Below are 13,966 nucleotides of genomic sequence, written 5' to 3' on the forward strand. Positions count from 1 at the left end.
ATGTTTGCTATTAACAGTTTGTAACACATTATGGTAGTAGTGTGTGTGTGTGTGTGTGTGTGTGTGTGTGTGTGTGTGTGGTAACTGTGTTTCTGTGTTGTGTTTAGGTATAAGAGGGGAGATAAATGTGCTTGTCAAGGTGGACCTCTTCAATGACCTGAACCGGTTCAGACAGTCTTCCTGCGGAGTCAAGTTCTTCTGCAGTAAGCCTCCAGACCACAGTTCCTTCTCTTCTGACTTTGGTTAAAACAAATCAAAACAAATCAAATCAGTCAAGTCAGGGTTATTGGTCATATAGTAGTCGTACATTGTACAATTAGTAGATGAAACAACATGGTAAAAAATGTAAATGCTCAAAAATAGAAATATAACAATAATAAAATGTGTGTATGTATAAAAAGTAAAGTGCTATATAAATAAATTGAATATATATAGAGATAAATGTATATAGGAATAGAGGTTGACTGTACCGTGTACAGTGTTTAATGCAGTTTAACATGCAATGCAAGGAAAGAATGAGGATGTGGTGAGATGTTGAGTGTAAAGTGCTGATGGGCAAAAGTGTATGTGCAGTCCAGTATTGTGAAATAAGCCAAAAATCCATGAGTAGCTAATGAATAAAGGAGATATATATCTATCTATCTATCTATATATATGTGTATATGTATATGTATGTATGTATATATGTGTGTGTGTGTGTGTGTGTATGAATGAATGAATGAAAGAGTGTTTTGCATTTATGAACATACAACGACCTTTAATATATTCATATGCATGTAAACAGTCCTGGCTGTTCTTCTAGTCATCCAGGCACTCGTACAGTACCAGTCAGATGTTTGGACACAGATGGTTGAGTGCGTCCTGATCTTCCTAAAATCATTTGATCCAGATGCTAGGATTTTTATCTTATAAGTAGACCTGAGGTGTAGGATCATGGCAGTGTGGGAACCGTGCAGCTACAGTTTGTTAATGTACATTAATACACACACATGTACCCGTTTAGCAAAACCAATAAATAGCCTTAATAGCCTACATGACCACATCACCTCCTTTCAGTTCAGCCTATAACTTGGGCCTACCTGATCCCCCCCCCCAACTACAGTGGATACCCGTGTGTTACCAGTGTTCTCTTTTTTTTTTTTTTTTTTTTTTTTTTTTATTAAATCTGATTTGGGCCGCAAATGACCCAGCCCGTACATACTCTTCTCATACAGATGTATCAGCACTTATTCAACTATGTTTGTCCAAACCTTTGAGTGGTACATGGTAAAGTACTGTACATTAATGTTCTGTCCTCTGATTGATTTTCTCCAGCTCTGTTTAAGTTCCTGTGATGCTGCTGCTATTAAAACCGTACCTTTGAGTGCTTGTTTATTCTCTGTCTTTCCATCTCTGCACGGCAGCTTCGTCAATCCCGCGATGCTACCGTGCGGCCATGGTTCACGGCTTCGTGGAGGAGCTGGTGGTCAACGAGGATCCGGAGTACCAGTGGATTGACCGCATCCGAACCCCACGGGCATCCAACGAGGCCCGGCAAAGACTCATCTCTCTCATGTCCGGTACAAAAGCTCTTACATATTTACACAGCAAAACCTCTTTCTGTGCTATGATTAGGGGTGTGACGTTACACACACATCACGGATCTGTTCACACCGCTGTTTGGACCTCACGGTTCGGCACAGGTTGAGCTGGGGTCAGTCGGCTGCTCTGTGTCTGATCACTCTTACTGTCAGCATTCATTTCATGCATGCCGTGTGTACGACGTATCCTACAAATACACGTACCGCTACAACCTTACTGGTTGAGACAGTGTAATTCCCAGCCTTAGTCATGGTGTTTGCGTCTCTCTGCAGGTGAACTTCAGAGGAAGATTGGTCTGAAGGTTCTGGAGATGGGTGGGAATGCAGTGGTGGGCTACCTCCAGTGTTTTGACCTGGAGGGGGAATCCGGCCTTGTTGTGCGTGCCATCGGCACCGCCTGCACACTTGACAAAATCAGCAACACATACACACCTGCAACAGCCATAAACCCTTGTAACTCCTCTCCATCGAAAGATACGAAAGAGTGAGTGATTACGCAGTTCTGCGCAAAATCGTACGAGGTTCTCCTGCCTTAGTGCATGAGATACCGTATCTTCTGCATTTAATTATGTGTGTAATATGAGGAAAAAGAGCGCCACCATCCCCAGTAGATGATAAAAAAAACGCACAACTATAGATAGTTCTATGCACTGCTGTCCCTGTTGAACCAATATATTATATTGACCAATCCTAAACACATGTACTGTCCACAGCTTCATATATTTAACTGATCTAGCTTGCGGTCATTATGCCAGGAGAGCATTTTAATAGTTAAGGCAAGACATGACAGGCCGAGACATTGTTTTAATCATGACTACTGGAAAGAAGATGCCCAGAATACACCTTTCTGCATTGTGTTTGTTTGTGTCTATAGATTTCTCCTAATTTCTCAAAAAGTTAGCATTCTAACGCAACATGCAGTACTGCGACCGTTGTCTTCACCGTGTTGTCACAGGTATCGTTGTAAAGCTCTCTCTCTCTCCTGAACAATATTATCGGATCCAATTATGGTGATTTCTTTCCTGAAAGGAAAAATAAGCATTTAAACCTAGCCATTATGTACATACAGCAAATTTTCCAGTTCTATCCCTATCTATTTTCTGAAGGTTTTTACAGAGGGGACTTCTCGTATATCATTCATAGCCTGAGATATAAAATGTGTCTACGTTTACATTATCAGGCTGAAGTGACTCGCATGATTTTATTTCTTATTATGTATAATATAAATTATAATTATATATTCTTATTTATTATCTATTTTTTTTTCCCCAAATCAGATTTCAGTCACTTTCAAGTTGGCGATTTGCTTGATATTTGTGGAAATGAATCGGTTCATTGAAGCTGGAAGGAAGCTATCGTTGTTGGTGACCATATGCGCATGCATGCCGATTCAGAGATTTGTTTGTGAAATTTTTCACTTTTCTTCCAAATTGGTACTGCCAATTAATTAACCCTCCCTCTTGCACTATCAATGCTCTCGACACTAGGAGGGTAAGGACTTTGTGAGCCCCCTCCATTACATATGAAGTCAGTTACCTCTTTTTAAACTGCCGCCGTAGATGCACTTGGAGGGAAGTGCCAGGTCCCCAGCTTCCCAACACCAACATCGCTTTAAGAGTGATGAAGAGAAAGAGAGAGAGTGGCATCTACCCACCCGGAGTGAGCACGACCATTGTGCTGTCATGGACTCTGGCCGCTGATGGCAAAGCGGCATGGCTCGGGATTTGAACAAGCAACCCCAGGCCCCTAGTTTGTTTATTTATTTATTTATTTATTTATTTATTTATTTATTCATTCATTTATTCATTCATTCATTCATTCATTTTATCTATTTAAGATGACTATTTTCTGATTTATTGAGTGGCGAGATCCAAAATATCCTCTGTAAAAACCTTGGGAAAATGTTATGCAAATTAGTGCACTTAGATAATACCCCATTTGCATATTCAAACATTAAAATTCACAAAAAAAGACGTATTATTCACCTGTAGTGTCTTGCCTTAAGCAGGGATCCCTCCGAAACGTTAGCTGACAGTAAAAGCACCCACACTGAATGTGCAGGAGCTTGTTTCGTCCGTGTGAGAGGGTTTGTTTGTTTTATGAGTATGTTCTGCTGTATTACATTCTCAACACACAAACACTCCACACCTCCAACCCTGTCTCCCCCCTGCATGCTCTTTCTTGCTCTTCTCTCTTGTCTTTCTCTTCCTCTATCCCTCTGTCTGCATCTCCTGCACGCTGCTTCTTTCCCACACTTGCATGTTTGCATTAGTGAGCTGTGATGAAGCGTTGCAGTCGTGGCGAGCCGGGGGCATTTTTGCACTGGTCCTATGTCTGCAGGCTGTTTAGCGCAGCATATGTGAGTGTGTGAGTGTTTGTTTGTTTGTTTGTTGTTCTGTGTTTTCTTGCTTGTGTGAGGAGAAACATGCTGGATTTGATGTATTTTTTGCTTGCAAGTTTCTGTGTGTTTTGCATTTCGTCATCACGTGTCTGCTCGTGTAGTTGGGTTTGTTGTGTGTGTACTCCATGTTTATGTATGTTCACGCATCTTTATATATTGTATGTGTGAGTTGTTAAGGGATGGACAGTCATGGGGGAAGAATTGGGACACCCAATGAAAACCTTATACGTATTTAATACATATTTAATCATCTGGACGTTTGATCTTCATGTGATCAGCACTGAGAGATGGAGGTAATCTCACTAAACACACCTTTATTTATCATCATTTATAAAATAGAACTAATAGAGATGTCATTTTCTCATTGAGGAAAATGTTACCCCCCCATTTAATTACTATGTCAAATATGTAGAATTAGACTCAGCTGCAGAACATCAGCTGCAGATGATCAGAACATGGTTGGAGAGGATTATTCTGGAGGAGTCTGGAGTCTTATTTAAACCTCAGACGTTTAGTCTGGTCTGATCTTGATTGATGGTTGAAGTGAGGGGTGAAGAAGATCACCATCATGACCAGATCCAGAGAGCTCTCTGAGGCCTTCAGAAAGAAGGGTGTAGATGTAAAGGAGTCTGGTAAGGGGTTTAAAAAGATCTCAGAACAGTTAGAGATCAGACGCTGTTCCACTGTCCACTTAATCAATTACAAGTGCAACAACTGACCAGCATGACCAGATCAGACCATCCTAGCAAGTTCAGCCCAACAGCAGAACCACAAGATGAGTAAAGAAGACTCCAACAGTCCTAAAAGGTCATCTTTGTAGCAGGTCGCTCTCACCACAGCTGATGTTCAAAGTACATCATCTAGCATCAGAAAACCTGCACACGTTTGGTTTTGTCTAGTCCCTGTAGAGAAGAAGTACTGCCAATAGAATAGGACTCTCTGGAGCAGATAAACATCATGAACCTATTGGCATCATGCTGCCTAAAGCCAGACGTGGGCTATAGAGGGGTATAAACTGATCATCCAACATCCAGAACTCACTGAAGCTCTTGTTGCTGAATGCAATCAAATTATCATCAATGCTCCTCGTCCAAAATCTAGTAGAAAGCTTTCTTCTCTGGACAGTAGAGACAGTTACTCCAACAAAAGCAGGAGAAACTCTTTTTAATAGCCTTGATTTTAGAAGAAAGGAGTGTGGGTGTCCCAATACTTTTGTCCATTTAGTTCAAATTGAGATCAAATGTCCGTGCCAGAGACTTCAGGTTTTCAGAAGGTGTGACTATGGCTATTGTTTGTGCTCTGCATATCTAAGTGTGTGACACTTGAAAAGCATGGTGTGAATTTGTGTGTGTCGCTGCGTGTCCGTGTGTATGTCCGTGCGCACTGTGTGAACACACATGTCTATGCACATGTAAGTTTGTATGTGCCTTTGCGCGTGACCGTGTCTGTGTGCGTGCGTGCGTGCGTGCGATGTGACGATGAAACACTTGGATGTGTGTGTGTGTGTGTGTGTGTGTGTGTTTGTTTGTGTAGCTCTCCGCAGGCTGTTCCTTCCGCTCTTGGATGTCGCTCCACTCACAGCAGTCCGGTTCACAGTGCAAGCAGCCGCCTCTCTCAGGGCTTCTCGGTTTCTGTGCCAACCCTGCTGTTCGCCGGTATGAAACACAGACACAGGAGCTCAGAGGGCCCCAGAGCCAGGCAGTGTAGGCAGGTACCCCCCACGACCCCATGAACAACCCCCCCACGACCCCGCCACGATCCTGCAAAAGACCTCTCACCACCACTTCCCCTCCCTCTTCATTGGACAAGATGGCTGTGACATCACCAGACCCGCCCCTTCAGCTGCCAAAGCTACAAACCATTCTGCAGCTAAGGCTCCTCCCCACGATATGCTTGTGACCAATCCGGTGGGCTGGCATCCGCTGCCAATCACCAGTGTAGATGAAGTCAGATGAAGCCAAGCTTGCACGTGTGGTTTTGGGCCGTTAATTGGGATGGTAGATCTCGCGGTTGGGGGGGGGTGGTCTGGGATGGGATGCGATGGGAGGGATCACCTTATGTATTAGGTTACTATTCTTCCTGGTGCCGTTATCAGAGGGTTGTGCTTTGGTTAGCTGAGCGTTGTGCTTTGGTTAGCTGAAACAAATGCTTTTTCATCTCATCGCTTTGTGATGTCTCTTGTTTTTCCGGTATTGTTTTCCTTTGGTTCCCTCTTGTGTTCGAATCACGTTGTTTCGTTCATTTGTTCGTTCGTTTGTTCGTTCGTTTGTTTGTTTGGTTTGTTCGGTTCCTTTCGCCTGCCCGCTCTCTCCCGCCATCACCCCCACTGCCTTCCTCTTCAGCAGCAAGCAGCCAACACACTCTCTCTCCTCTCCCCCTCTAACCTTCTCTCTCCTTCACCTTTTCTATCTTTCTCCTCACTTTCCCTCCCTCACATACACCACCGGTCAAAAGTTTGAGAACCACCCTGATGTGTCCGGTAGTCCACTGGCAGTGCTGCATGGCCCATCTAACATCTCAGCAATGACTCTCTTAATGCCTGTAGTCCAGACTTGCTCCAGTGTTAAGCTGCAGAGCTGCGAGGTGAAGAAGCTGCTGCTGATTCTGATGCTGTTGTGGGTTTAGACCTCTTCCTGGACCAGACCTCTTCAGCTTCCAGGAGTCTTCTGACACTCAGGCCTTATCTGGAGTTAGATTAATACAGCCTGTCCCAACACTGCTTTTATATAGATTTACAGGGTTTCCACTGATTTTCGAAGCTTAGTTTAAGCAGCTCTGATGACTTGGTGAACCCTTTTTTCAGTTCATTATTTTCCTCAAAAGCTCCATACTTTTACTGTTTACCTTTCTTCCATTTGAACTCCCTGGACTTTGCACCATTTCCGGTTATTCCCAGGACCTGAAGTGCTTAAATGTCAATAAAATCTGGAAAAATTGAGGTGTTCTAAAACTTTTGACCGGCAGTGTATCTATATATACACTCACACATACAAATACAAGCACACGCAAGCGCCCTTCCTGTGTGTGGACGTGGTGGGTGTGCGACTGAGTGTGTCCCTCCTTGCTCTGACAGGGCGGGTTTTGGGGAGGAGGCCCCTGGTGTCCCGTTATCCTCCGGACCCCCCACCCCTCTGAGAGCCCAAACCTTCTCCTCCTTCTCCCCTTCCAAGTCCTACAGCCGCCAGTCCTCTTCCTCCGACACGGAGCTCAGCCTCACCCCCAAAACTGGTAAGAGCATCCACACGCCCCACGCGCTTCACCCCTGATCTACCTAGCGCTCTCTACAGGCTGGTCAGTGAGACCAGTGGCCACGTCTACAGACCTGTAATTGATCATGGCTTTCACCAACACCCAACACTGTGGCTGTAAAGCAGAGAGCGGGAGGTACCACTTTCCCTCCATTTATTTGAGTTTAAGTTTGTGTTTATTTTTTAATCCTGTTGGTGTTTTAAGTTTGTTTACTTCTCATGTTGGTCCATACGTTTTAATTTTGTTTAATAAATCGTAACGAAACTAGAGGAGACATCCACCAAAATTAATTTGCCCCCCGTTTGGGTATACTGTGCTGTATAGTAATGGAAAATGAGGAAGAGTGATGAGTGTAATATCTAAATAGCCCCACATGTCATAGTAGAACCCCAGACAGGAATCCCTTTTAAGAAGGATGATAAAGAACATTTCCTAATATACTATATGGACAAAAGTATTGGGACGCCTACTTGTTCATTTCATGTCTTCTAAAATTCTGTCCTGTTTTTGTTGGAGTTACTGTCTCTACTGTCCAGGGAAGAAGGCTTTCTTCTAGATATTTTGGAGGAGCACTGCTGTGAGGATTTGATTGCACTCAGCAACAAGAGCATTAGCGAAGTCAGGATGTTGGAGGAGGAGGAGGATGATGATGATGATGATGGTCTCCACCTCACCTCATCCCCAACTTCTCCCACACGTATTGGTTGGAGCACCACTATTACTCCAGAGAACACAGTTCTTCCACAGCTGCTCCAAAGCAGGGGGGGGGGCATTATACCCCTCAAGCTGAGGCCTGGCATTAGGCTTGGTGCCAATAGGTTCAGGGTTTATCCGCTCCAGATAATCCTATTCTGTTGGCAGTACTTCTATACAGGGCCCAGACAGGCTGTATGTATGTGTGTGTGGATTTGCACATCTCTGTCAGCAGAGAAGGGGTGTCCACAAACTTTTGGACATATAGTGTATGGAATGCCTCCAGAGCCTTCCTCTTCAGTGTTGTCTCTCTTGCTGTCTGTCGTTTTCCCTCTTACTCCATCTTGCTTTGTTTCATAATTTATCTCTGCTTCTTTATTGCTTCATTCTCATGTGATCTCTCCATTCCTCGTTCTCTTTTCTCCACTCTCTTCTCCTCTTCTGTCTGCTGTCCACTTTTCTTCACCTCTTCTTCTCCTCTCTTCTCTGCTCTTCTTTTCTCTTCTCTTCTCATTTCCCCTCAGCGAGGATTTGTCTGTCTCCCAGTTCTCCTACCCTTCAGTCTAAATCTTCACCCATTCCCACTACTAAGGCCCTCAGGAGTACAACTCCTCCCCCTCTCCATGTGAGCCAGTCAGACACAGCCATGCTGAGAAAGAGCGTGTCCTTCAGTGAGGACCTGTTACTGGCAGCCTCCGGTAGGACACACCCACTCCTTGATCCCTCAACTGACTGCACGCAGTATGGCCACCTCAGATTAACCCCTAACAGGAAATCGAGGTGATTGAGCCTCGTCTGAGTGGTTTAAAAGCATTTGTTTTAATTAACAGAAGTCCACTCGCATGAACTTGGTGCTGTTGTATTTAATTCAAAACCCTCGCAGGCTGTGGAGGATGGACCAAGTCTTGTCTGATTTGCAGCTTTCAAAAAAATTCAGTATTATTTGCCAAGCCTAGTCAGCAGACGTCTGGATCCTGAGATGTGCTTAATTCACTGTTTTAGTCCCTAGTTAATCTGCATGTGAATACGGACTTGAAGGAAAGTCATGCTGCAAACGTATGGGTGATGTTTTAATGTAATGGGGGATTGAGGGCTCTGGACTGGGGGTGGAGGGGTTATGGAGGTTTGACCATATGAGGTTTGCTCATATTCTCTGTATCACCTGCACAAAACATGATCATTCCGCTTTTCCTTTTCCTTATTCGTGTCGGAATCATCATCATCATCATCATTATGCCATATAAGTCATTATAAGTCATTAGCATATATTTTTATCATATACAGTGAGTCCAAGAAGTATTTGATCCCTTGCTGATTTTCTTCGTTGGCCCACTAATAAAGACATGATCATTCTATACTTTTAATGGTAGATGTATTCTTACATGGAGAGACAGAATATTAAAAAGAAAATCCAGAAAATAAATCTAAGGAATATATATTAATTGATTTGTATTTCATGGAGTGAAATAAGTATTTGATCCCTTAGTATTCATTAGCAGTTCTGGCTTTTACAGACCAGTTAGACACTCCCAATCAACTTGTTACCTGACCTGAAGCCACCTGTTCTCACTAATCACTTGTGTGAAAAACACCTGTCCACAGAATCAGACAGATCACACAGATTTCAAGTCTCCAACATGGGTAAAACCAAAGAGCTGTCACAGGACCTCAGAGTCAGAATTGTTGACCTTCACAAAGCTGGAATGGGCTACAAAAAGATTAGTAAGGTGTTGGATGTGAAAGTAACAACTATTGGTGCAATTATCAGAAAGTTTAAAGAGTATAACATGACAATCAACAGACCTCGGCCCGGTGCTCCAAAGAAGATTTCGCCTCGTGGGGTGGCAATGATGCTGAGAACAGTCAGAAATCGTCCTGCAACCACTCGGCAGGAGTTAGCAAATGACCTGAAGGCAGCTGGGACCACAGTTTGCAAGGAAACAATTGGCAACACTTTGCGCAACAATGGATTCACATCCTGCAGTGCCCGAAAGGTACCCCTGCTGAAGAGAGCACATGTGGAGGCGCGCCTCAAGTATGCCAATGATCATTTGAAAGATGAACCAAGTTATTGGGAGAAGGTTTTGTGGTCAGACGAGACCAAAATTGAACTTTTTGGCCTCAACTCCACCCGCCATGTGTGGAGGAAGAAAAATGCTGCCTATGACCCCAAGAACACTGTGCCCACCGTCAAGCATGGAGGTGGAAGCATAATGTTTTGGGGGTGTTTCTCTGCCAAGGGTACAGGGCTACTTCACCGCATCACTGGGAAGATGGATGGAGCCATGTACCGCACAATCCTGAGGGACAACCTCCTCCCCTCTGCCAGGGATCTGAAAATGGGCCGTGGTTGGGTCTTCCAACATGATAACGACCCTAAACATACAGCAAAGGCAACAAAGGATTGGCTCAAGAAAAATCACATTAAGGTCATGGAGTGGCCCAGCCAGTCGCCAGACCTCAATCCGATCGAAAATCTATGGAGGGAGCTGAAGGTCAGAGTTGCCAAGCGACAGCCCACCAACCTTCATGATTTAGAGAGGATCTGCAAAGAAGAGTGGGCCAAAATTCCCCCTGGTGTGTGTGCTAAACTTGTGGTTAACTACAACAAACGTCTCACCGCTGTGCTTGCAAACAAAGGCTTTGCCACTAAGTATTGAGTGTGTTTGGCAAGAGGGATCAAATACTTATTTTCCTCATTGAAATACAAATTAATTAAAATATATTCTTTAAAATTATATTCTGGATTTTTGTCTTGATATTCTGTCTCTCCATGTTAGAATATATCTACCATTAAAAGTGCAGAAGGATAGTGTCTTTATTAGTGGGCAAACAAAGAAAATCAGCAAGGGATCAAATACTTCTTGGACTCACTGTATGTTTTTGCACCGTGTAACCTGATGGGGCAATTTTTCAGGGTGGTCCTCAGAAAGCTTTGAAATAGGGCTGCACGACGTGGAAATTTGATCAAGATATTGAGATGGAAATCTAAGATTCGATATGTTATGGTAGAATTAGTGAAGTTTCAATTACTTTTCTTTTAAAGCAAATACCAAAATATTTGACGTCTAAGTCTGTCCGTCATTGCCAGTCTCCAAAAGAGAAATTAGGAACTCTGACTATAGTGGCAGACTATGGTGCTGCCACCATGAATTGAGGATCGCTGGTTCGGATCCCTGGTCATGCTGCCTACCATCAGCAGCCAGAGCCTAAGGGAGCACAATTGGCCTCGCTCTTTCCAGGTGGGTAGATGACTGTCTACCTACGTCACCTCAGTGTGATGCTGGCCGGCATCGGCGTCTGCTAGCCAATGCATCAGACCTGGATACTCGGCGCTTTTCTCTGAGGGCGTTGGTTGTCTGGAGATGTAGCATTGGCAGCAGTCCGGCTGGCTAATTACCCGACCCACCCTATTTTAAAATTGGGGAGGACCGTTTAATTAAGTTCAATTTAAATAAATATTAAAAAATCTAATGAAAAGCTTTCTTTCTGAGGCTAAAAATCGTGTTAAATTATTTGAAATGCTCCTTATAATGATGCAGGTTGGTAAATTAGTAGACATGACTACTTCACATATCTCACAGCTATGGGAATAAGGATAATTCTTATGCTTGAAGCTTTTTTATGCACAGTAATTAGTTTTCTCTGCATTCCCTCAGATCTAATTACTGTCATATTGTGAGTGTGATGTAGTTTGACCTGTTAACACGAAATGCATATCATATTAGCAATAAAAGTGCAATTAATCGTGCAGCCCTACTTTGAAATATACCAAAGCTTCATATATACAGAACTGTGCAAAGGTTTTAGTCACATGTGAAAAGTAAGAATTATATCAGAATAAAGACTAATAATAACACTCCTACAGAAAGTGGTGGTGGTTCTCCATCACTGTGTTCATCATTAGAACATCTCCAAAGTTCTCCTCATGGAGTCTAGTATTATTTAGAGTTCTCCTCAGATCAACACCTGGTTTGGTGGTAAATCAGGGCTTAATGATGGTAAATCAGGTGAGCTGCTGCTGCTGCTGCTGATGGATGAACACATCCTTCACGCTGTGCTGGCTGGACTGGGGGGCGTCCAGGAGAACCCTGGAGGAACCGAGCTCTGTTCTTCAGACTAGCTCATAGACAAGATCTCACTACTTTCTTTCTTCAGAATGAGAAGCTCTGGTTTCTTCTTTTTACTGGATTTATGTTCACCTGCTTTATCTGATCTGATGAGATCTGGAGCTTCTACAGTAAAAGTCTGGTTAAGATAATGTGATTAGGGGGCTAAAACCTTTGCACAGTACTTTTATGATCTATGTATGTAGGTTTCTATCAGTGGTTCAACCTGTTTTAAAACTCTTTACTAGCAGGTGTGTGTGTGTATTTGCGTAGGATTAGGCATGAAGGGTCATTTCTTTCAGTGTCCTTTCTGTTTCCTGGATCTCCTTCTGTCCTTCCCACACAGGTATGGGCAGTGGGGGCAGTGCTGGGAAGGAGGCGGGACCTCTTAAAGCACTTTTAAGGCAGCAGACCCAATCAGCTTTGGAGCAGAGGGTACGGCCACACACACACAATGTACTTGCAGTCATAATGCGAGCAGAACTTACAAACATGAGTTCACTTCTTCTGACCATGACACTTTCTTTGTTGGACTTCAGGGAGTGTCGTCGTCTTCCGAGACATTTATTAGGATGGGGGTATGTGTAGATAGCGCATGTTTGGGGTTTAAAGGAAATAAACCCCCTCCGGTGTCAGTATTCTTAAAACACTCTCCTTGCAATGCTCCTTTGAGAGGTCTTGACTCGGAGAGTCTCTTTTTTTATGTCCCCTTTTCTTATCCAGTATCACACATTGACCTGCATGACCATCACCTCTACTTATTATTCCTTGCTCATCCCAGAGGAGCCAGTGATTGAGCGGCTGTTCAGTTTGAGTAATTCAGCTGAAGCCGTAATCCATCCTGATCTTAATACAGAAGTGTTTAGTAAACAGTCTGTAGCATGAATTTAAATGTGAACTGTTTGTATGTCAAGGAGCGGGACCCTGTGTACGTTATTTTCTGACTGATATGATCCTGAGAAGGAGAAGCTGGTAATATTTAAGATCACTCTGCAGGACTTTTTTTTTATGCATAATGCGCGTGCATCTTTTTAGTATGCATTGATTTGGCGTATTTATGCTATTATAGACATATCAGGAGCATATATGTGCTGTTCACAGTAGATGCCTACAGTGTACATTGCATTATGCATATTGGTGCTGTATTTTAAAAATCCTGTATCTCTGAAATGGCAGCTTTTCAGGAGGAGGGAAAAAAATCCTTCTTAAATTTCTATGGAAGTCAAAGTAAAAAGATTTTAATCATTTTTAAGTCATTTTGGAGCATTTCTATTGGTCCATTTATTCTGAAGTTGTAAAACAATATTAAGAACAACTGCCAGATTTCATGTCAAAGTGAAACACGATACAAGAGATACAAGGTTTTAGCAGCACAGTGACACATTTTCTACACTTTAAGAAGTCCTTATGAAGTGCTCTTAAAATAAATGCAGTACGTTGTGATATGTGCTGGGACAGTAGAGACCAAAATGTTATTATATCTGCTGGACATTAGAGCAGGCCATGTTTAAGTGCTCTGACCATGCTATTCGCAATGAATAGCGATTGGCTATTCATTTAATTGGCTCTAAAACACTGTGTTTACATAATGAAAGTTGAAAGGTCTCAACAAACCAGGTATTCCACCTCTTTTAATGGGATTTGGATGGGAATTCTGCCCTCATTGAAGGATCTCACTGTCAGAAGAACGTTTCATCAAGAGTGCATTTCTCTCATCCTTTCCCATCCGGACAATTGTACACTGTTTAAAAAGTGTAGGATCTTTGAGAAATTATCATTTGAATCTCTTAAGGTGCTTTGAGGAACCTTCAAGAAAAGCTCCACACCTTCCAGTTTCAAACTGAAGAACCTCCAAAAGTTGGGCGATATGACGATATTTTATCGTATCAGGATGAGTTTTGTTATCCTGATGATAATATGCTTTTCTAATCATA

General features: G+C 43.0%; 1 protein-coding gene across 13 annotated transcripts in view; it reads left to right on the forward strand.

Annotated features, from left to right (window-relative positions):
* Positions 1 to 13,966, forward strand: part of c2cd5 (C2 calcium dependent domain containing 5) — a 43,297-nt gene that overhangs the window by 3,316 nt on the left and 26,015 nt on the right. For 8 of the 13 annotated variants that reach the window (XM_072695915.1, XM_072695916.1, XM_072695921.1 and 5 more), the window contains exons 5-10: positions 108 to 203; positions 1,404 to 1,559; positions 1,854 to 2,064; positions 5,515 to 5,688; positions 7,055 to 7,209; positions 12,379 to 12,467. In XM_072695915.1, coding sequence (XP_072552016.1) covers positions 108 to 203; positions 1,404 to 1,559; positions 1,854 to 2,064; positions 5,515 to 5,688; positions 7,055 to 7,209; positions 12,379 to 12,467 — 881 coding nt within the window. Of the gene's footprint in view, positions 1 to 107; positions 204 to 1,403; positions 1,560 to 1,853; positions 2,065 to 2,454; positions 2,536 to 5,514; positions 5,689 to 7,054; positions 7,210 to 8,447; positions 8,622 to 12,378; positions 12,468 to 13,966 lie in introns of all 13 variants that reach the window. The other 5 variants (XM_072695923.1, XM_072695925.1, XM_072695927.1 and 2 more) reach the window with 3 other exon arrangements.

This window comes from Salminus brasiliensis, chromosome 13 (genome assembly GCF_030463535.1).
Source record: "Salminus brasiliensis chromosome 13, fSalBra1.hap2, whole genome shotgun sequence".
Lineage (NCBI taxonomy): Eukaryota > Metazoa > Chordata > Actinopteri > Characiformes > Bryconidae > Salminus > Salminus brasiliensis.